Genomic DNA, 25,181 nt, shown 5'->3' with positions numbered 1-25,181 from the left:
CCTTTTGATTGCTCAGGTACAGTTTACATTTTTGTACTTTTCTTTACTCTTTTTTCATATTTCAAAGTTTCAACTCAGCTCTAGTTTTTGCATATTGATTGTAAAATTTCTTCCTTCCCCTGTCCCTGATAACATGATGCCAGGAAAGTATTTTTTGTTGTTGTAATTCTATGTCTTTTGTCTTTTGGAGGATCATATTCAGTGATGTCTGTTTCTTATTGATGGTAGCTACTAAATCTTGTATATTTGGCTGTAGTTCCCCAAAACTTGAACTTTTTATTTCTAGATTTTTGCATTTTTGTTTTCTCTTTGACTTGGAAGTTCAGGATGTTACCTTTGATGTTCCTTAGAGTCTTCATTTGGGAATTTCTTTCAGGAAATGACCAACAGATTCCTTATATGTTCACTTTGCCCCCTTATTCTAATCAATCTGGGAAATCTTCACTCATGATTTCTTAAAATATGATTTCTAGTCTCTCATTTTTGGCCATGACTTTCAGTTTATCCTTAAACTATTTCCTTGATCTATTTTCCAGCCCAGTTGTTTTGATATACTTAATATTTTCCTCTATTTTTCCTGTATTCTGACTGCTTCTTATGTCTTCTCATCTGATGGAGGCATTAACATGTTTTTTTGTCCCATTCCAATTTTTGAGAAATCTCTTACTTGGGCAACTGTGTCTTCTCCTAAGCTGTTAATTCTCTTTCCTACAATGCTGCCAAATTCTATTTCTTTTCTCTTGCGCTCTCATGTCATTTATATTATTTTTGTAATTCATATAACCTTTCGAAACCCCTTACCTTCTGTCGTAGGGCCAATACTATATTTTTGTTGCAAGGGAGAAGGGTGGTAAGGACTAGGAAATAGGAATAAGTGGCTTGCCCAGGGTCATGCAGCTTCCTGTGATTTTTAAAAGTGTTTTTTCTGCTCTCACTTCCCTTCTGGGAATTCTGTTTTATCATGCAGTGAAATTATGTGTGTCCATGAGGCTTTTGTACACATTTTGGATTATGCTACTCTTCTGGATCGTGGGGTCTGATTGGATTAGTTCATTCATTCTTCCACCCTTGAATTCAAGATTAGGAATTTGTGATAGGACTCGTTGCTACAACTTCTGGAAGGCCTGTTATGGTCCTGTATCCTTCTCACCTAGCTTAGCTGGGGTTTTGCCATGATATCAATTACATCCTACTGAGTCATGTATTTTGGGGGCCGCATGTGGATTAGATCAAGAGCAATGTCTAATGGCTGCTTTTTCTGAGACTTCCAGAGTCACCACATCCATTCTTGGAAGTTGTTGGCTCCACTGGAGGAGCACCTGCACTGTTTGCCCACTTTCGTTCTGAATCCTGGATTAAATTCTCCATCCATTCTAAGAGTGCTCCTGGGCTACTCTGCTTCTGGGTCCTTGATCTTCCCGGGGAGACAACAAGCTGCTGGCCTGAACTGCAGGCTGAGTTCATCCATGCTCTGGCCTGCCTTAGTGCTTGTCAAAGTCCACTTGGTGCCCTCGGGAGACTTTGAAGTGTTTTCTGGCAAGCTGCCAGCTGAGCGACCCATTGCACTGACCTAGCTCTATATTTGTTTCGGAGCTCAGTCTGTGCTCTGATCTGCTATGGGACAATACTGTTGTTTGTCTGATTCTGTTTCTGAGGATATGGGGAGGGTCGGCCCAAAGTGAGGCTACTTTGATGACAAGGAAGACTAAAGCTTTCTTGAGGAAAATACCTTGGAAAAGAGCATTTGACTTTAAAACCTAAGACTCAAGATAGTATGAGGGAAGAAGCCTAAGGGACTAGGAGAGATGGAACTCTTCAGATTCCTACGTGGGTATAGGGTCTACCCTGAAACGTGATCATTACAAGGGCTTTCAGAGGGATGCTGCATAATTGTATTGTGTTGGCATGATCTCCTAAGAAGAAACATTCGCATGCACTGCTGGGGAGGGAGGAAAATGAAAAATGTGTATATTATCTTATATAAATGGGGTATGCAGGAAAGAAAAACACAATGAATGGAAGACTACGGTGGGGAGAGGGCAAGACTTGAACTTTAGTCTCATCTGACCTCATTTGAGAAGGGGGGTAAATAGAAAAAGGCCATATTTTTTTTAAACCCTTACCTTCTGTCTTGGAGTCAATACTGTGTATTGGCTCCAAGGCAGAAGAGTGGTAAGGGTAGGCAATGGGGGTCAAGTGACTTGCCCAGGGTCACACAGCTGGGAAGTGGCTGAGATCAGATTTGAACCTAGGACCTCCCGTCTCTAGGCCTGGCTCTCAATCCACTGAGCTACCCAGCTGCCCCCAAAAGGCCATATTTTTATAGAAATGCGTGTTAGTGAACTAGAAAATAGGAAATAAAGGGCTGAAGAAAGTGGGTGAGGAGGGATAAAAGGGAAGAGGGAATAATGGGCAGAAGTAAAACAGTCTTGAGAAAAAGACAAATTAAAAAAGAGGAGGATAAGTGTAAGAGAATATGATGGAGGATAATATACATTTAGCAATCATAACTATGAATGTGAATAGTATGAACTCATTCATAAAAGAAAAGGATGAAAGCAGCATAGATCAGAAACTAGAATTCAACAATGTGCACTTGAAGCAGATAAATGCACTGAGTGGAAACAAGAGGCCCAAGGAAAATGTTCTGTTTCAGCTGAAGTAAAAAAAGCAGGATAGTAATCATGATCTCAGCCAAGGCAAAAGCAAAAGCAGATCTAATTAAAAGATATAATCAAGGAAAATCCATTTTGCCATGGGCAGTGGATTAATATTAGTATTAAATGTATGCCCAAAATGGTAAAGTATCAAAATTCTTGAAGGAAATATTAAAGGAGATAAGAAAGCGACACCACAAGTTTAATAATTGAAAACTTCAGTTGACTCAGTTCAGTCCTAGAAAAATAAAACTATAAAACATTTAAGGAAGTAAATAGAATTTTAGAAAAGCTAAGTATGATAGACTCCTGGAGAATATTAAATACAAGTAGAAAATAATATACATATTCTCAGATTTGCATGTCATCTTCACAGATATTTAGTATATGTAATAGTCATTTTAGAAGGCAGAAAAATAGGAAATTTATTTTTTTCTGACCAAACACAATAAAAATCACATTAATTAAAAGACCTTTACAATAGAGAATAAAAATGTATTAAAAACTAAATTATCTAAATCTAAATAATAATTAGAAAAACAAATAATATACCCAATTCAATATTTTCATTACTATAATCAGGACAACAGTGAGGCAAAATACAAAAGTTTGTATGTTTCAGCCAATGAAGAAGATAAGGGAATTTTATATCCATACATGCTGATATCATTAAAGGAGAAGAAGAACATGTCAGTGGATTGCATGCAACTAAAAATAAACCTAGAAAAACAGCAAATTTAAACTCCTCAATTAAACCCCATCTAATAAAAATCCTAAACATCAAAAGAGAGATAAATAAAGCTAAAAGAAAGGGGGCAGCTGGGTATCTCAGAGGATTGAGAGCCAGGCCTAGAGATGGGAGGTCCTAGGTTCAAATCTGACCTCAGACACTTCCCAGTTGTGTGACCCTGGGCAAGTCACTTAATCCCCATAGCCTAATCCTTACCACTCTTTTGCCTTGGAGCCAATACACAATATTGACTCCAAGAAGAAAAGTAAGGGTTTTTTTTTTTTAAAAAAAGCTAAAAGAATAAAGCTTGCCATGATGAATAAAAGGAGCTGCTTTAAAAAAAAAATTGAACATGGAAAAATCATTGCCTAATTTGATTAAATAAAAGAAAGACATGGCAAATAAGTACAAAAGAGCAGAAATAACAAATGCTACCTTTTCAGATCATAATTAAATAAAAATAATAATTAGTAAGATTACATGGAGAGGCAAACTAAAAATCAATTGAAAATTAAATAATATGATTCTCCAAAATCAGGTAAAGAACAAATCATAGAAACAATTTCATTGAAGAAAATGACAATGATGCAACATCCTTTCAAAATCTATGAGATGTAGCCAGAGCAGTATTTGGGGGAAATTCATATCCTTGAGTGCATATATCAATGCATTAAGGAGCGCAGAGGTCAAAGAATTGGGCATGCAAATTAAAGAACTAAAAAGTGAACAAATTAGAAATCCCCAGAAGAAAACTAAATTAGACATCCTAAAAATTAAAGGAGAAATTAATAAAATCAAAAGTAAAAAGACTATTGAATTAATAAATAAGACTAGAAGCTGGTACATTGAAAAAAAAAACAGACAAAGTACTGGTCAATCTAATAAAAACAAAGGAAAGAAGAAAACAGATTAACAGTATCCAAGATGAAAAGGGAGACCTCACCTCTAATGAAGAGGAAATTAAGACAATCATGAAAATCTATTATGCCCAATTATATGGCAACATATATGGCAATCTAGGTGATATGGATGAATATTTACAAAAATATAGATTGCCTAGATTAACAGAAGAAATAGAATACTTAAATAATTCCATATCATAAAAAGAAATTGAGCAAACCATCAAAGAACTCCCTAAGAAAAATCCTTTGGACTAGATGGATTCACAAGTGAATTCTATCAAACATTCGAAGAACAACTAATCCCAATAGTATACAAATGATTTGACAAAATAAGCAATGAAGATGTTTTACCAAATTTCTTATATGGCATTGATTCCAGGCAGACCGAAAACAGAGAAGGAAAACTACAGAGCAATCTCCTTAATGAACATAGATGCAAAAATCTTAAATAGAAGACTAACAAAAACACTCCAGGAAGTTATCACAAGGATTATTCACTATGAACAGAAGGGGTTTATACCAGGAATGCAAAGATGTTTTCATATTAGGAAAACCATTCATATAATTGACCATATCAAGTACCAAAACAACAGAAATCACATGATTATCTCAATAGATGCAGAAAAAGCCTTTGACCAAATACAACACTCATTCCTATTGAAAACACTAGAAAGTTTAGGAATAGAAGGGTTATTTCTCAACCTAATAAACAGTATATGTTAAAAATCACCAGCAAGTATACTCTGCAATAGGGACAATTTAGAAGCCTTCCCAAGAAGACCAGGAGTGAAGCAAGGATGCTTATTTTCACCTGTATTATATAATAGTGTTCTAGAAATGCTAGTCATAGCAATTAGAGAAGAAAAAGAAATTGAAGAGATTAAAGTGAGCAATGAGGAAATTAAACTATCCCTTTTTGCAGATGATATGATGGCTTACTTAAAAAAAAAAAAACCTCAAAAATCAACTAAAAGACTAGTGAAAATAATTTTAGCAAAGTTGCAAGGTACAAGATAAACCCACATAAATCATCAGCATTTCTATATATTTCCAACAAAACCGAGCAGCAGGAGTTAGAAAGAGAAACTATTTAAAATCACTCTAGAAAATATAAAATATTTTGGAATCTATCTGCTGAGTCAAACACAGGAACTATATGAACACAACTACAAAAGACTTCACACACTTAAAACTAGAGCAAAACAATTGGAAAAACATTGATTGCTCATGGGTGGGACAAGCTAACATAATAAAAATGACAATCCTACCCAAATTAATTTACTTATTTAGTGCCATACCCATTGAACTACCAAAAAACTTTTTTATAGAATTAGAAAAAAATAATACAACAAAGTTCAACTGAAAGAAGAAAAGCTCAAGAATATTAAGGGAAATAATGAAAAAAATGTGAAAGACAGGGGCCTAACAGTACCAGTTTTCAAAGTAGTGGTCATTGAAACAATATGGTACTGGCTAAGAGACAGAAGGGTGGATAAATGGAATAGACTAGGGGTAAATGACTTCAGTAAGCTAGTGTTCAATAAATCCAAAGACCCCAACTTCGGGGACAAGAACTCATTATTTCACAAAAACTACTGGGAAAATTGGGAAATTGTATGGGAAAATGTATATTTAGATTGACATTTTACACCCTAAGCCAAGATAAATTCAAAATGGTTAAATGACTTAAATATAAAGAAGGAAACTATAAGTAAATTAGGTGAGCATAGAATAGCATACCTGTCAGATGTGTGGGAATGGAAGGAATTTAAAATGAAGCAAAAGATAGACATTATAAAATGTAAAATGAATGCCTCTGTTTAAAATTAAAAAAGTTTTTGTACAAACAAAACCAATTCAACCAAAATTATAAGGAAAGCAACAGATTAGGAGAACACTTTTATAAGAAAACTCTCTGACAAAGATTTAATTTCCCAAATATATAAGGAACTAAATAAAATTTACAAAAAATCAAACCATTCCCCAATTGACAAATGGTCAAAGGACATGAATAGCCAGTTTTTACATAATGAAATCAAAACTATCAATAAACACATGAGAAAGTATTCTCCTTATTAGAGAAATGCAAATTAAAACAACTCTCATGTACCACCTTACTCCTAGCCAACTAGCCAATATGGCAGCAAAGGAAAGTGATAAATGTTGGAGGGGGTGTGGCAAAATTGGGACACTAATACACTGCTAGTGCAATTGTGAATTGATCAAACCATTCTGGAGGACAATTTGTGACTATTTGCAAAGTACTTTAAAACAATACCTACCTTTTTATCCAGTCATACCACTGTTAGGTTTGTACCCCAAAGAGATAATAAGGAAAAAAATCTTGTACAGAAATATTTATATAGCCATGCTTTTTATGGTAGCAAAAAAATTGAAAAATGAAGGGGTGTCCATTGATTGGGCAATGGCTCAATAAATTGTGGCATATGTTGGTGATTTAATATTTTTTTGTCAAAAGGAATAAAGAACTGGATGGATTCCAAATGACCTGGAATGACCTCCAGGAATTGATGCAGAGTGAAAGGAGAAGAACCAGGAGAACATTGTATACAGAGACTGATACATTGTAGCACAATTGAATGTAATAGACTTTTCTACTAGAAGCAATGCAATGACCCAGGACAATCCAGAAGAACTTAGGAGAAGTAGTGCTCTTCGCATCCAGTAAAAGAACTGTAAAAATAGAAATGCATTAGAAAAAGATGTGATCAATCATGTAGTGAGATCGGGATATGATTGGGATTTTGATGTTAAAGGATCACTCTACTTCAGATATGAATAACATAGAAATAGGTTTTGAACAATGATACATGTATAACCCAGTGCAACTGCTTGTCGGATTCAGGAGGTTGGAGGACAGAGCATAAGGTGTGTGTGGGGGGTGGGAGGATCATGAATTATGTAACCATGGAAAAATATTATAAAGAAAAAGAGACAACATAAAAATACTTAAGATTCTTATGTAAGGTAAGTAAAGGAAACAATGGAACTTAACTGATCTAATTAAGATATCTATGATAATTAAGCTATCTATGATACATACTTAAGTTACTTAGGATACTTAAGGTACAGAAGTAGTTAACAATTATTAGGGCAGAGCATATATAGACAGAGATCAGGGTTTAAGATGAATATGATGGAAAGATAGCCAAAAAAGCTAAAAATACAATGAAATTAAGTGATGAGAAAGATGGGAAAGGGGGAGAAAGTTGGGAATAAATTTATCTCATATGAAGAGGCATGTATGGATCAAAGCAATGGAGAGAAAGATGGATGTGGCTGGTGGCAGGCAATGGTTGAAACTCTCATCCAAGGGAGGAATACTATTAGCAGCTAGATGTAGAAACCTATCTTACTCTATTGGGAAGTAAGGGAGAGGGGAAATAATAAAAGGTGGAGTGGACAAAAGGGAATGTAAACAAGGAGACTTTGTAGTCAGAAGGAAAAATGTTTTTAACAGAAAAAGTCTGAAAGGAGAGGAAGAGAAGTATAAATAAGGGGAAAACCAGATGGAGGAGAAGACACGGTAATCATAGTTTTGAATGTGAATGGGATGAACTCACCTATAAAACAGAAAAAGTATAGTAGAGTGAATTAAAAGCCAAAATTCTACACTATGCTGTCTATCAGAAAAACATTGAAAGCAGAGAGATTTATACAGAGTAAAGGTAAATGGCTAAAGCAGAATTTATGCTTGAACTAAAATTTAAAAACAGTGGTGGCAATTTTGATGTTATGCAAAGCAAAAATGAAAATTGATCTAATTAAAAGAGAAACAGAATAAAATTTCACCTTAATACTCTAGAAAATGAAGTAATATTAATATTAAACATGAATATACCAAATGGCATAGTATCCAAATTATGAAAAAAGTTACATGAATTACAAGAGGAAATACACAGTAAAACTATATTAGTAGTGGTTATTAACCTTCCCCTCTCCAAATTATTTAAATTAAGCCACAAACCCCCGAAAATAAATTAAGGAGATGAAAAGAATTTTACTAGTTAGGTTTGATGTATTTCTGGAGAAAATTAAAAGGGAATAGAATAGAATATAAATTTTTTTTCAGCAGTTGGAAGGTTCTCTTAAAATCTGGTCTCATATGCTTTTCTGACTCTATGACACTAGGCAAATCAATTAACCCCAATTGCCTAGCCTTTGCTGCTCTTCTATCTTAGAATGGATACTAAGACAGAGGGTAATGGGTTAAAAATATTTTCCAAATGTCTATAATATCTAATATGTCTAAAATTATGAATGTATCTTTGTTTCAAGTGTGGTTTTCATAACAATATTTTAGATGTTTAGTTTCTAATCCATTTTTATATCTTTCTATTTTGTGTGCTAAATGCATACCATTCACTTTCACAGCTGATTTTCATTGTTTCTCTACATCCTGATCTCTTATACTTTCACTTCTTTTTTTTCTCCTCCTCTGCTACTAATACTTTATTATATCTACCCTCATTTTTTGTTATCCCTTTTTTCTTTATCATTTTCTTCCTAGTTCCCTATTGGATAAAATTTATTTTTGCTTTAGCTGTGTCTTTTTCTATATTTTTCCCACTTTTTCATAGTTCTGATGAAAATGATCAGATTCATTATGATCAGGTAGGATTGATAACAGGAAAGCAAGGATGGTTCGATATTAGGAAGACCATCCACATAATTGACCACATCACCAAGCAAACCAACAAAAATCACATGATTATCTCAATAGATGTAGGAAAAGCCTTTGACAAAATAAAACACTCATTCCTATTAAAGACTCTATAAAGTATAGAAATAGAAGGGACTTTTCTAAAAATAATGAACAGGATATACTTAAAACCATCAACATGCATCATCTGCAATGGGAATAAATTAGAAGCATTCCTAAAAAGATCAGGAGTGAAACAAGGATGCCCATTATCACCTTTATTATTTAATATTGTACTAGAAACACTAGCTGTAGCAATTAGAGAAGAAAAAGAAATTGAAGGTATTAAAATAGGCAATGAGGAGCACAAACGATCACTCTTTGCAGATGATATGATGGTTTACTTAAAGAATTCTAGAGAACCAACCAAAAAGCTAGTCAAAATAATCAACAAATTTAGCAAAGTTGCAGGATACAAAATAAACCCACATAAGTCATCAGCATTTCTATATATCTCCAGTCCATCTCAGCAGCAAGAATTAGAGAAATTCCATTTAAAATCACCCGAGACAACATAAAATACTTAGGAATCTATCTGCCGAGACAAACACAGGAACTATATGAACACAACTACAAAACACTCGCCACACAATTGAAACTAGATCTAAACAATTGGAAAAACATTAATTGCTCATGGGTGGGATGAGCTAACATAATAAAAATGACAATCCTGCCCAAATTAATTTACTTATTAGTTGCCACATCCATCAAACTACCAAGAAACTTTTTTACAGAATTAGAAAAAATACTAACAAAGTCTATTTGGAAGAACAAAAGATCAAGAATATCCAGGGAAATCATGAAAAAAAGTGCAAAGGAAGGTGGTCTAGTAGTACCATATCTTAAACTGTACTATAAAGCAGTGGCCATCAAAACAATTTGGTACTGGCTAAGAGGCAGAATGGAGGATCACTGGAATAGACTTGCAGTAAGTGACCTCAGCAAGACAATTTATGGCAAACCCAAAGACCCCAGCTTTTGGGACAAAAATCCAGTATTTGACAAAAACTGCTGGGAAAAGTGGAAAAAAGTATGGGAGAGATTAGGTTTAGATCAACATCTCACACCCTACACCAAGATAAACTCAGAATGGGTAAATGACTTGAATATAAAGAAGGAAACTATAAGTAAATTAGGTGAACACAGAACAGTATGCTTGTCAGATCTTTGGGAAAGGAAAGATTTTAAGACCAAGAAAGAGTTAGAAAAAAATTACAAAATGTAAAATAAATAAATTTGATTAAAACCAATGCAATCAAAATTAAAAGGAAAGCAGTAATTTGGGAAACAATCTTTATATCAAAAAACCTCTGACAAAGGCCTAATCATTCAAATTTATAAGGAACTAAACCCACTGTACAAAAAATCAAGCCATTCTCCAATTGACAAATGGGCAAGGGACATGAACAGGCAGTTCTCAGCCAAAGAAATCAAAACTATTAACAAGCACATGAAGAAGTGTTCTAAATCTCTTATAATCAGAGAGATGCAAATCAAAACAACTCTGAGGTATCACCTCACACCTAGCAAATTGGCTAATATGACCACAAAGGAAAGTAATGAGTGCTGGGGGGGATGTGGCAAAATTGGGATAAAAGTGCTGGTGGAAATGTGAATTGATCCAATCATTTTGGAAGGCAATCTGGAACTATGCCCAAAGGGCGCTAAAAGACTGTCTGCCCTTTGATCCAGCCATAGCACTGCTGGGTCTGTACCCCAAAGAGATAATAAGGAAAAAGACTTGTACAAGAACATTCATAGCTGCGCTCTTTGTGGTGGCCAAAAATTGGAAAACGAGGGGATGCCCATCAATTGGGGAATGGCTGAACACATTGTGGTATATGTTGGTGATGGAATACTATTGTGCTAAAAGGAATGATGAACTGGAGGGATTCCATGTGAACTGGAACAACCTCCAGGAAGTGATGCAGAGTGAGAGGAGCAGAACCAGGAGAACACTGCACACAGAGACTGATACACTGTGATAAAATCAAATGTAATGGACTTCTCTACTAGTAGCAATGCAACGATTCAGAACTATTTAGAGGGACATGTAAGAAAGATGCTCTCCACATCCAGAGGAAGAACTGTGGGAGTAGAAACACAGAAGAAAAACAACTCCTTGATCAGATGGGTTGATGGGGCTATGACAGGGCTATTGGGGGAAGGTAGACTCTAAATGATCACCCTAGTGCAAATATTAATAATATGGAAATGGGTCTTGATCAATAACACATGTTAAACTCAGTAGAATAGTGCATCAGCTATGGGAAGGAAATGGGGATGGGAGGGAAAGAACATGAGTCTTATAACCATAGAAAAATATTCTAAATCATCTAATTAATTAAAACAAATTTTTTTTAAATGAAACAACCCTTAGAATGAGTTCTTTTTCATAATTTCCAAAGCAAGATGTTTCCAGGAAACATGACTACACAGGACAATAGGAATTAAATATAAAGTGTGCTATTTACATGGTTTTGGGGTTTAGTTACCTGATTTGATTTTTTTAAACTTTTTGTGATTCATGAATTTTTTTCCCCTGAATCAGGGTTTGCCCAAATCCCTTTTATAAATTGATGAGGAATCGGGATTATTCCTACAGAAACTTTTTGGTCAACTGAAGACCTAGCTTATTTATTTTTTAATTAACTTTATTAGACAAAAACTTGACTCATGTAATAATAATTGTAAGTGTTAGGCAATCCTTTAATAGCAGACCAAGGAAAGTTTGAGGTTCCCAAAGTGATGTAGTTATTTGTCAGCTACCATAGCTGTGTAAGAAAGAAATCTCTTGACACTGAGTTTTCTTAATTTTCATGGTGACATGTAAATATCTCCTACTAAATCAGTCAATTATGAACCTCCCATAAGAACATAACTTTTGCTTTCCTTTGGAGTCTGTTTAACAAGGCTTGTCTCCTTAAGGCATCTATAATTATGACTGCATAATCTGTTCATTTGTTTTTTGGTAAAAACCCTTACCTTCTGTCTTGGAGGCAATACTGTGTATTGGCTCCAGGGCAGAAGAGCAGCAGCAAGGGCTAGGCAAAGGGGGTCAAGTGACTTGCCCAGGGTCACACAGCTGGAAAGTGTCTGAGGACAGATTTGAACCTAGGACCTCCTGTCTCTAGGCCTGGCTCTGAATTCACTGAGCTACCCAGCTGCCCCCTCAATTTTTAAGACATTGAAAGAAATATAGGACTATTATTTTTGCATTACTTAAGGCCACAGAACACTTGCTTCCTGTTATAAGTTTAAGTCATGTGCCTTATATCCATTAATATTTACACAAGTTGATCACTGACTATTTGTCACTAATCTGACCTCTGTGTTTCTTTAAATGAATTATATCAAGTTTCCAATAAGATGAACAATAAGGAGGATATGAATATTTGTGTCTGATAAAGTTGAAGGGAAATCTGACATAGGTGAAGGTAGGATCCTGTTGATCAGGAAATTTCCTCACCTGACAAATTCTGAGCCCAGCTTGGATAATCTATGAATAACGTGTACTTTCGCTACATAAATAACTGAAGTATAATTTTCTCACTTTCTTAATGTTTCTTGCCTTTTTGAGAAAAATGTCTAATTTGTAAATGTCTTTCACATGATTTCACACGTATAATTGATATCATATTGCTTGTTTTCTTAGTGGATGTGGGAGGGAGTTGGAGGAAGAGAAAGAATTCGGAATTTAAAATTTGAAAAAGAAAATAATATAGGTTGAGGGGTTTGTTTTAATGAACAAGGTAACTGGTGGATACTTTCAATTTCTATTTTGCCCTCTGCTTCTTAGATATATGGATGGATTTTCTTTTACAATTTCTTGAAATAAAATGTGTAGACTTTTTTGTTGTTTGTGGTTTTTAGGTAGTCTAGTGATTCTCAATTTAGCTCCCCTCCACCTGTTTCCAAAATCAGTAGTGCTTTCTATGAGACACTTAATATTTAAAAATTATTTTGAATTTATTCCATTATTTCATGTGTCATGGAATAATTAGCTTTCATTCAGCCAATTCCAGTTTTCAACAAGTTTTTCAGTGTTTTTAAACCTTTTTTCTATTTTTAAATTTTCTTTTCTTATCTTCCTTATGTATTTCCTCATTTTATATATTTCTTCATTAATTTTTAAAATTTTTTTTAGCTTTTTTAAAGCTCTTAGTTTACTTGCTCTAGGAATTCTTACCAAATTTGTCACCCATCTATATTTTTCTTCGAGGCTTTGCTTATAAAAGTTTTGAAACCATTCTCTTTATGTCTCAAGTCACCATGATGGTTTTTAAGCCCTTTTTTGTTCATCATTATACCTTAATTCTTGACTTGGGACTTGATAAGCATGTGGGGCTCTGCATATCTCTTGAGGGTGGGGCAAGAATGTCTCGCTAAGCTTCCATCCTTTTATATCCTTTTTCTCCTTTTGTAACTCTAGATCAGGAACTATAAGCTTTCCTTACTTACAAAGCAGTGTGATCCAGGGAAAAGTCCAATTATTGCCTTCCTGGTCTAAGCTCTTCAATTTTCTAACCCAGGATTGGGTCTATCGGTTAAGAGTTTCAGGTCACTAATGCTGGAGTCAATCATTATTGGCTTCTGGGAGACTCTGCTGGTTCAGATGGGCTAAAATGCAGACTCAGTATAATCAAAATGACATTTCTATCTATCTTAATTTACCTATTCAGTGCCATATCATTCAAACTATCCAAAAAGTATTTCATAAAGCTAGAAAAAATGATAAAATGTATCTGGAAGAAGAAGAAGAAAAGGTCAAGAACATCCAAAGAATTAGTGGGGGAAAAATAAGATATGGTGACCCGACTATACCAGATCTCAAACGGTATTATAAAGCTGTTAAAATCAAAACAATCTGATACTGGCTAAGAAATAGTGTAACAGATCAGTGGAATAGATGAGACACCCAACATGCAGTAGGCAATGACCACTTTAACCTGGTATTTGCCCAACCAAGGATCTCCATTTTGGAGGGAAAACTTATTATTTGACAAAAACCACAGGGAAAACTTATAAATACTATGATATAAGTTAGACTTAAACAAACTCCTCACTCCATATACCAAGTTAAAGTCAAAATGGACACATCATTTAGAAATAAAAGGGATAACCTAAACAAATTGGGGGAGTACAAAAGTTTACCTGTCAGATTTATGGATAAGGGAATATTTTATAACGAACAAGACAGAGAATATTATAAAATGTAATAGATAACATTGGCTGAGTTAATTTTTTTTTTCAGAAACAGAATCATTGCAACCAATATTAGAAAAAAAACACAACTTGGGGGTGGGGGGTGTCTAGCAAGTGTCACTGACAAAGGCCTCATTTCTTAAATACACAGAGAACTGAGTCACATTTATAGGAATACAAAAGAACATCCATCTGACAGATGGGCAAATGATATGGGCATTTTTCAGATGAATAAATTAACACTATTCTTAGTCATGAAAAATGCTCCAAATAAGTATTAATTAGAGAAATGCAAATTAAAACTACTCTAAGGTAATACCTCATGCTTACCAGACTGTCTAATATGACAAAAAGAGGAAGTTATAATGAGATGTGGAAAAATTAGGAAACAAATACAGTGTTGGTATAGCTGTGTGTTGATCTAAGCATTTTAGAAAGCAACTTGGAACCAGGTCCCAAAGGATCATAAAACCCTTTGACCCAGCAGTATCACTACAAGGTCTGTACTACAAAGAGATAACATATAATGGAGAAAAACCTATTTGTATGAAAATAGGTACAGCAGCTCCTTTTATGATGACAACGAACTGGAAACTGAATTTTGAATACCATCAACTGGGTTAAACAAGTCATGTTATATGATTGTAATGGAACAGTATTGTGCCATAAGAAAGGGCAAAGAAAACGATTACAAAAATCCTGAAAAGACTTATATGAAATGATGCAAAGTGAAGTGAGAACAACCAGGATACTGTAATGAAGTATCAGCAATAATGTAAGATGATCAACAGGGAAAGACAAGTATTATTAACAACGCAAGGGTCTAAGACAGTGATGGCAAACCTTTCAGAGATGGAGTGTCACGCCTCTCCCCCGCAGCATCACTCCCCCCAGATCAAGTGCTATGGCCCCCATTACGTAGGTCATGTGAGAAATGTCTTCAGTGCAGGTGCAGAGGGGAAGGAGACTGGATTGAGGGAACTGTTCTTTTCCAAATTTGCTGCCTGTGAGTTTTCCACCTTATCCCCATTGTGTGCTCCTATTGGGCTTCTGGGCAGAGGGGCAGATGATGTGAAAAAATGTTGTTGGGAAAAGTAGAGAGGGGAAAGGGAGCAGTTCTGCCTGAATCCCTCTGCCTTTGTAGTAATGAACTTGGGGGATGGAGGACAGCAGAGTGACCACAGAGAGCACTCTTGTGTGCCATATTTGGCATCCATGCCATAGGTTTTCTTTTTTTTTTTGTATATCATATATTAATTTATTTTATTAAAATATTCCCTAGGGGCGGAGTGAAGATGGCAGCATAGAGGCAGCAAAACTTCAGACCTCTGAAAACCCTTCCTTACTGATTACAAACTAAATACTCATAGGGGACTGAAAATCAAACCTAACAACAAGACAGAGCCAAGGAACCCTCCTGCTGGGCTCAACTTAAAAGGTGCACCACCCAAAAGCCAGAATCCGAAAACACACTGGTCTAAGGGGAAGGAAGAAGGAAGGTCCTGGGACTCCTCCCCCACCTAGAGTGCTAAGCCTCCAGCGGTATCTGGAACCTCTGGGTAGGCAAAGGTGCTGGTCTTGAGGGAGTACTTTATGGGCAAAGCTGTGCCAGCCTCAGAGCGTCAAACAGGTGGTGGGAAAGCAGTTAGAGAAGAAACACAGAGCGCAGAGCAGGCAGCCTAGTTGCAGCAGTGGAGACACACCATAATGCCCCTCCAAGTTTTGGCCCCAGGGCACACCCAGCTTTGCAACTCAACTGGACTTAATCTCATCAAGGCCTCCACAACATAGGGAAGCTCAAGTTCTAATACCCCTCCTCCACAGACTGTGCTGAGAGATTTGCTGACAAAACTACAAGGAAGAAGGCTGACAGAAAAGCCCAAACCCACAAAAACCATAACAAAGTTCATTTGGAAGAACAAAAGATCAAGGATATCCAGGGAAATCATGAAAAAAATGCCAAGGAAGGAGGACTTGCAGTTCCAGATCTCAAACTATCCTATAAAGCAGTGGTCATCAAAACAATTTGGTACTGGCTAAGACACAGAAAGAAGGATCAATGGAATACACTTGGGGTAAGTGATCTCAGCAAGACAGTCTATGATAAACCAAAGATTCCAGCTTTTGGGACCAAAATCCACTATTTGATAAAAACTGCTGGGAAAATTGGAAGACAGTGTGGGAGAGATTAGGTTTGGATCAACACCTCACACCCTACACCAAGATAAACTTAGAATGGGTGAAGGACTTGAATATAAAGAAAGAAACTATAAGCAAATTAGGTGAAAACAGAATAGTATACTTGTCCGATCTTTGGTAAAGGAAAGACATTAAAACCAAGCAAGAGTTAGAAAAAAATCACAAAATGTAAAATAAATAATTTTGATTGCATCAAATTAAAAAGATTTTGTACAAACAAAACCAATGCAAACAAAATTTGAAGGGAAGCAACAAATTGGGAAACAATCTTTATTATAAAAACCTCTGACAAATTTGTAAAGAGCTAAATCAATTGTACAAAAAGTCAAGCCATTCTCCAATTGATAAATGGGCAAGGGACATGAATAGGCAATTTTCAGTTAAGTAAATCAAAACTATTAATAAGCACATGAAAAAGTGTTCTAAATCTCTTATAATTAGAGAGATGCAAAGCAAAAGAACTCTGAGGTACCATCTCACACCTAGCAGATTGGCTAACATGACAGCAAAGGAGAGTAACGAATGCTGGAGGGGATATGGCAAAGTTGAGACATTAATGCATTGCTGGTGGAGTTGTGAATTAATCCAACTATTCTGGAGGGCAATTTGGAACTATGCCCAAAGGGCACTAAAAGATTGTCTGCCCTTTGATCCAGCCATAGCACTGCTGGGTTTGTACCCCAAAGAGATAGTAAGGAAAATGACTTGTACAAGAATATTCATAGCTGTGCTCTTTGTGATGGCAAAAAAGTTGGAAAATGAGGAAAATGAGGGGATGCCCTTCAATTGGGGAATGGCTGAACACATTGTGGTATGTGTTGGTGATGGAATACTATTTTGCTCAAAGGAATAGTGAACTGGAGGGCTTCCATGGGAACTGGAACAACCTCCAGGAATTGATGCAGAGAAAAAGGAGCAGAACCAGGAGAACATTGTACACAGAGAAAGATATACCTTAGCACAATCAAATGTAATGGAGTTATCCTTTAGTGGCAATGCAGTGATCTTAAACAACTTGGAGGGATCTACGAGAAAGAACACTATCCACATTCAGAGGAAGAACTGTGGGAGCAGAAACACAGAAGAAAAACAACTGCTTGATCACATGGGTCGAGGGGATATGGTTGGGGATGGAGACTCTAAATGAACATCCTAATGCAAACACCAACAACATGGAAATAGGTTCTGATCAAGAACACATGTAATACCCAGTGAAATTGCATGTCAGCTATGGGAAGGGTGGGGGGAGTGGGAGGGAAAGAATATGATTCTTGTAACCAAGGAATAATGTTCTAAATTGACTAAATAAATTAGTTTAAATCTTAAAAAATCCATTGTATGCATTTTATTTTTAATTAATTAATGTAATCAATTTAGAACATTATTCCTTGGTTACAAGAATCACATTTTTCCCTCCCTCCCCTCACCCCACCTTTCCTGCAACTGATGTGCAATTTCATTGAGTATTACATGTGTCCTTGATCAGCGCCTATTTCCATGTTGTTGGTGTTTGCATTAGGATGTTCATTTAGAGTCTCCATCCCCAATCATTTCCCTTCGACCCATATAATCAAGCAGTTGTTTTTCTTCTGTGTTTCTGCTCCCACAGTTCTTCCTCTGAATGTGGATAGTGTTCTTTCTCGTAGATCCCTCCAAGTTGTTTAAGATCACTGCATTGCCACTAAAGGATAACTCCATTACATTTGATTGTGCTAAGGTATATCTTTCTCTGTGTACAATGTTCTCCTGGTTCTGCTCCTTTTTCTCTGCATCAATTCCTGGAGGTTGTTCCAGTTCCCATGGAAGCCCTCCAGTTCACTATTCCTTTAAGCAAAATAGTATTCCATCACCAACACATACCACAATGTGTTCAGCCATTCCCCAATGGAAGGGCAGCCCCTCATTTTCCAATTTTTGGCCACCACAAAGAGCGCAGCTATGAATATTCTTGTACAAGTCTTTTTCCTTATTGTCTCTTTGGGGTACAAACCCATCAGTGCTATGGCTGGATCAAAGGGCAGACAGTCTATTAGCACCCTTTAACATGCCATAGATTTTCCATCACTTATCTAGGATGACTTCAAGAGACCCATGCTGAAAAAGACTATAGGCCACCATAAAATGAACTGATGGAATCTGAACTCATATTGAAGTATACTACTCTTCACTTTATTTCCTTTTTGAATTTTTTTCTAGTCTAAGTGATGTGTCTTCTTTAACAACACAATAAACAAAGAAGTATAAATTGCATAATCAATAACAAATATACAACATTCCCTGACATCTGGAGAGGAGTAAAGGATAAAAGGGAGGAAGAGAACATCGATTGCAAAAATAAGAAAATGATTATTAAAAAATGAATCAACAAGTAATCAATAAGAATTAAAAATCAACTGAAAACTACTCTTTGATCTGGGGAACTGTTCTCTGCTCCTTGTATCAGAGCCACAGTGCTATCATGTGCTTCCTGGGATTTGTTCCTTTGCTAAAGTCTCCACTTGCAACTAGCCTTCTTTATCTTGAATCTGTGAATATGCTAGCTGGAGATAATTCCTATACCCATTGCTTATTTAGGGATGCCTTTCTTTCCAGTGCTTTCAGACTTGCATCTCTTCTTGGAAGACTTTCAATCACTGCCCAATTCCATCTCCAGTGTATGTAGTCCTCTCTTTTTCATTAAGCCACCCTGGGCTGAAAAAAATGTCTTCTGTGAATTTTTCTTGCCCTTTTTCAATAGGAATTCTTATTGGTGCCTTTTGCTTTCTCTCCATCATCTTTATTCCATCCTTCCAGGCCATTTCACATGTAAATCTATTTAGTCAGTGTCTGAAATGGCCTTCTGGCACACATGTCTTTCAATATCAAATATAAATTTCTCCATTTGTCTCTGAAAGTCCTATATAAGCCTGCCAAGAGAAATTCAGGTACTATATGGACACAACTATAAAATACTTTCACATAAATAAAATTAGATTTAAACAACTGGAAAAACATTAATTCCTTATGGCCAGGCTGACAATTCTACATGAAACTAACCAAAATTTTTTCATGGAGCTGTAAAAAGTTATCTAGAAGAACACGAAGCCAAGAATATAAAAATAATTAATAAAAAATATGAAGAAAGGCAACCTAGCTATACCGGATCTCAAATTGTATTATAAAGCAATAGTAATCAAAACAACATGGTACAGACCAAGAAATAGAGTAGTAAATTAATGGAAATAGTTTGGACACTAAAAATGCTCTAATAGATTACTATAGTAGCCTAGTGTTTGACAGACCCAAAGATCTAAGATTTCAGAGGAATTCAAGATTTGATAAAAACTGCTGGGAAAACTGAAAAACAGTATGGAAGAGACTGTTCATAGACCAATATCACACATTAGATATGAAGCTAAAGCCAAGATGTGTACATGATTTAGAAATAAAGGGAGATAACACAAACAAATCAGGGGAACACAAAATAATGTGCCTATTAGATCTATGGTGAAGGGAATGATTTATTACTAAATAAGAAATAGAGAACATTACAAGACATAGCTTCGGCTACACGAAATCAAAGAGGTTTTTCCCCCTCAAACAAAACCAGTGAAACCAAGAATAGGAGGGAAACACTAAACTAGAAAAAAATTCTTTTATAGTGAGTGTCTATGACAAAGACCTCATCTGTCAAATATAGATGGGGTAACGACCTACTTGTACAAAAATAGCAACTCTTTTTGTGGTGGCAAAGAATTGGAAACTGAAGGGATATTCAACAACTGGGGGATGACTGAACAAATTGTGATACAGATTGAAATGTAATATTATTATGCCATAATGAACAAGATGTTTACAAAAATCCTGAAACAACTTGAATAAAGGGATGTGAATAGAACCAGGGGAATTTTGTGCACAATCATAGCAAAAATATACTGTGAATGACTTAAATATTATTGCAATGCAAGGAGTCAAGACAACTCCAAGGGATAAAAAAGACTGCCACCATAGAAGGAGCTGATGGAGACTGAATACAGAATGCAGTATATGATTTTCCTCTTTATTTCCTTCATGAGTTGTTTTCTTTAAAAGCAGTATGTATCTTCTTTTACAACATGACAAATATAGAAATATGTATTGCATGACAGCACATATATAATCTATATCATATTACATGCCATCTTGGTTGATTGTTTATAATTTAGCTGTATGTATCATATTATTACATAATTGTTTGTATGTTGTGTCCCTCATTAGAATATAACCTCTTTGAAAGCCTGTATTTCATTTTTATTTATAAAGAATTAATGTCAATAATCATAGGATTCTTATTGAATTATTAATATTCCCCATAAATAAGAAGATGAGTGTATCTTTTTATATCTCTTATTCCCCCTGTGGTGCTATTAAGTGCCTAGTTAGGAACAAGTTGGACCAGTCAAAGGAGTAATAATCAATACTTGGTAACTGATTTATGTTAATAAAGACCATTATGAAAATCAATTGCAATTTAAATCCCAACAACAGTTATAGACAGAAAAGGTAGCCAAATCTTGTTAGGAATTCAATAAGAATCTTTTAACTAAAACACCATGTCATCAATTTCCATGGAAATATGGGAATACATAGACATGTCAGGAAATATACTGAACCCATCAATGAAGACTTATTATGGAATAGTATTAATCTGAATATATTAAAAAGGTATGAACAATTCAGCAACCTCTTAGTTTTTAGAAGCCTTTTTGCAAATTCAGTGGTGAGTTTTCAATACAAATATTGCTATAAATTCTTGCTGATTCACTAATTGATTTTTTTGATGTACAAGAAATATTACCCATGACTTGGGTACTTTAGAGAAAACTAAAAGTAGCTTCATTCCTTGTCCAACCATAGTAATGATAACCAAAATGTTCCAGCTGTATAGAAGGAAGAAATCACCTTAGTGACTACTGCTGCTTTTGAAAAAAGCCCACATTTTTCTCTACTCAAAAATAGGGACAATTCCTTACTTATTTAATTACCTACATTTTAAATAGTATGCTACTTTATGGAAAATCTGTCTCAAATTCCTAATAAAACATAGCACATTAAAACTCACAAGAGAATTGCAGGTGGAGATGAACACTTTCAAATTTTTGATCAACCCAGGAAAATTGCTGACATTATTTTCACACATTTAAAGATAAATTAAATAATTTGCAAAGATGCCTCATAAGACAAAGTAGAATTAAATGTGGGGCACTTGTATTTTCATTGGACTTAAGAAGAGAGAAGATATATTTATTAGAAGCTAGGAATAAAGCTGGAAGGTTACGGAACCAAGGAAAACCCCAAAGGTTGGCATTTAAAATAAAGAAGACAAAAACAAGGAAAATAAAATCCTTTCCTCTTTTGAGAATAAGTAGAGAGTAAGTTCTCTTAATTATTCAATAGGTATCTGAAGCAAGATGATTATCATTTTCTTCTATAAATATATTGAAAGTTGAATGTCTGTCATAAATGAAATTTTCAACACAAATATTGCTATAAAACTCCTGTAATATAGATGTTACTTATACTAATGAACATATATGTAAATAAAAATTTGGATGACTTAAATAAAAAACAATGCAATAATAATGGGACATAGAATTCAATTTTCTTGAAATAAGTACAAATATTTTCTATGTAAACTAAGCTTTATCCTTTAGGTCACACCACTTTATTTCTTTAGTTTATTTTGAACAACTTCTATCATGTTCTGCTTTTACAATTATAAAAATCAATCAAAACAAAAAAGAGATATTGAATGTTAACATTAAGATTGGGCTAATACAAACCATAAACTTGAAAAGTAAAAATGAAACTAAAAATGAGAAAGTAGTCACCTAGAATTAAAAAAAAATCAGTAAGTCTGTGTGTGTGTGTGTGTGTGTGTGTGTGTATGGAGGGATAGGAGGTCATGTTAAATGCAGAGGTCTAAACAATTATTTGAAATTATTCTTAATACTTGGGATAAGAAGGATTCCCCTCAGATTAATTATATATACTTACCTCTCACAATCAATTGGCTTTGGTGTTCCACAGCTGCTGCATCATTTCTGGCTATGCAGGTATAATTCCCATTGTGCATCAGTGAAAGATTAGAAATCCTTAAGGAACTAGTGAAGTCAATGTTGTCAATGGTTACCCCAAGACTTGCTGGAATTGGTCTTCCATCCTTCTGCCAGGTGATTGTGATTGGCAAATCCCCTGAGACCACAACACATGGAATGAAGACCCTTTGTCCAATGGAGAATCTTGGGAATTCAAAAGGCTGAATAAAAGGTGGAACTGTAGGAAAAGAATAAAAGAGATAATGAAAGACAGAAACACTTATGGCTATAGAATATACTGTTTTTACTTAGACTACTCAGCACTACTGAAAAGAAAACAGAGTTATTGCTGTGGAATGTACTTTAGAAATATTATAAATCTTATAACCTAAATGTGGAACATTGACTTTTGTAAATAAGAACTATAAGAATTATATCTGGTTAAGAATTTTAATCTACTCTATTATAAATAAATGTGGCACAGATGTTTCTAGAACTATGGGCTTCATCATCTTATCATAATGTGAAAGAAAACAATTCAGATCCCATAACATCTTCTATATACACATAAGACATGACAACATTAAAATTTGGCTCATTGCATTTACTAGCATTAACATAGATCTTCAAATGCAAAAAATATTATGCACAATATGCTAATGGTGTTCAGGATGTTTGTCATAAAGGTAAAGAAAGTACGTAATACAAAAACTTCATTCTCCAAATATAGATTAAAAAGTTTAAAATTATTTTGCTTTATTCCTTCTCTGATTTTTTCTTCTGATTATAACATTTTCTCTTATGTACACATCTTCCTTTATATCTGGAAGGAATATGAGAAGTTTTTTTATCAAGTATTCTGGAAATATTGTATTGTTATTGTTAGAAATTGAATAGTGTAATAAATAAGTATAGTCATGTTAATCATATCAGACAACATATCGAATCAGATAAACAAATAAGCTGGTGGTGAATGTTTTCAAAAAAGTAATCTATATTTGGCTTTGAGATATCATTGGACATCAAGAGATAAATATTTACACTGAAAATCTACTTAAACATTCTTTGCTGGATATCAAACTGGGATCGATATAGAGGCCTGTCTTATTAATGGAAATAAAGAATCAATAATCCATTTAAGATTAAATAAGAGTTTTCTATTATTCTTTATTCCTTCTCCATGCCACAAAAATTCTCAACATCTAGTAGAAGAAAAAGCATAATAGATGCTGTTAACCTGAGATTCTGATTTTATTATTTTTAGGAAATCTCTATTAAAAGTAAATTTAGAAACAATTTTCATTAGTATGATATGAAGATCACACACTTATTTAAATTTCCTTTAATATTCATGTATTCTATTTTCATTATTATATACTGTTTTATGCTTGTGACGAGTTTGACTATTTGGTTATAGCATAGTATCAATAAGCAAAATGTTAAAGGTTTAATTTTCTATGTATCAACTAACTTAGTTATTTTATTCAGTTTTCTAAAATGAAGTTATATCTCCCTTCCTTCCTTCCTTCCTTCCTTCCTTCCTTCCTTCCTTCCTTCCTTCCTTCCTTCCTTCCTTCCTTCCTTCCTTCCTTCCTTCCTTCCTTCCTTCCTTCCTCCCTCCGTCCCTCCCTCTCTCTCTCTCTCTCTTTCTTTCTCTGTCTCTTTCTTTCTTTCTTTCTTTCTTTCTTTCTTTCTTTCTTTCTTTCTTTCTTTCTTTCTTTCTTTCTTTCTTTCTTTCATTCTTTCTTTCTTTCTTTCTTTCTTTCTTTCTTTCTTTCTTTCTTTCTTTCTCTCTTTCTCTCTTTCTTTCTTTCTTTCTTTCTTTTTTTTCTCCTCTTAAAACTTTTGCCTTCTTCTTAGAATCAATACTAAAATACCAATTCATGTCTGAACAATTCTTCTCTGTAGTCTTCTACAAACACTGCACAGAGAATCTACCCACATCCTTTCAGTTTTCTTGATGGTGCATGAATCCAGTGAAGCATATAGGCATTCATTTTTCAAACAAAATCTCTCTTATAATCATTTTTTTGCTGATTCTTTTATGATTCTTGATAATGTGTTTCAGGATCCCATTTATCTTATACATTTCCATTGCTTTCCAGGAAATTCCAGTTTTAATATTAGAAAACATGTATTTGTGTATCATAAATTATTTCTAATAGAAAATATTGGCATATGAAGGAGCAAAATGAATTCCCAGAACACTGATAAACCTAAGGATGAGATTAAGTAACATGCTCTTTATCATGATGTCCATAAGTGTCAGAGATGGACTTTTAATACAGATTTCCAGTCTTCAATTCCAATCCTATATCTGTTTTGCTAAATTCTCTCTACCATCAAAAGATATTGTTTAAAAGACTGACTTTTGTTTTACTCAGAAAGTTGGAATTATAAAAAGCATAGCACACAAATTCCTAAAGATAATCTATCCATCCAAGACCCTCCTCCATATGTTCAATTCCAGACTCAGCTCCATCTTCTTTGCTCTCCATATAACAACATGTTTTAAGGAGAACAACAAATTGGTTTTTTACTCATTTTGCTTTTCTTCACTAGATAGTTTGAATTATTTACCTTACTTATTGATCTCATTTAGGAAGTTCTGTAATCATTTAGAGCTTGATGTAATCAGATTGGTGTCACATATTTAGGAGCATCTGCAAGACCACCAAATTCTTCTCTTCCCTTTGGACATATGAAAGA

The 25,181-nt window shown here is 34.7% G+C and overlaps 1 protein-coding gene across 4 annotated transcripts in view; it reads right to left on the bottom strand.

Annotated features, from left to right (window-relative positions):
• Positions 1-25,181, bottom strand: part of DSCAM (DS cell adhesion molecule) — an 829,709-nt gene that overhangs the window by 431,729 nt on the left and 372,799 nt on the right. For all 4 annotated transcript variants that reach the window (XM_056825955.1, XM_056825956.1, XM_007493072.2 and 1 more), the window contains one exon: positions 22,432-22,710. In XM_056825955.1, the coding sequence (XP_056681933.1) occupies positions 22,432-22,710 (279 nt within the window). The remainder of the gene's footprint in view (positions 1-22,431; positions 22,711-25,181) is intronic.

This window comes from Monodelphis domestica, chromosome 4 (assembly GCF_027887165.1).
Source record: "Monodelphis domestica isolate mMonDom1 chromosome 4, mMonDom1.pri, whole genome shotgun sequence".
NCBI lineage: Eukaryota > Metazoa > Chordata > Mammalia > Didelphimorphia > Didelphidae > Monodelphis > Monodelphis domestica.
The sequence above is the reverse complement of the archived record's forward strand: the minus strand, read 5'-3'. Positions and strand labels throughout refer to the sequence as shown.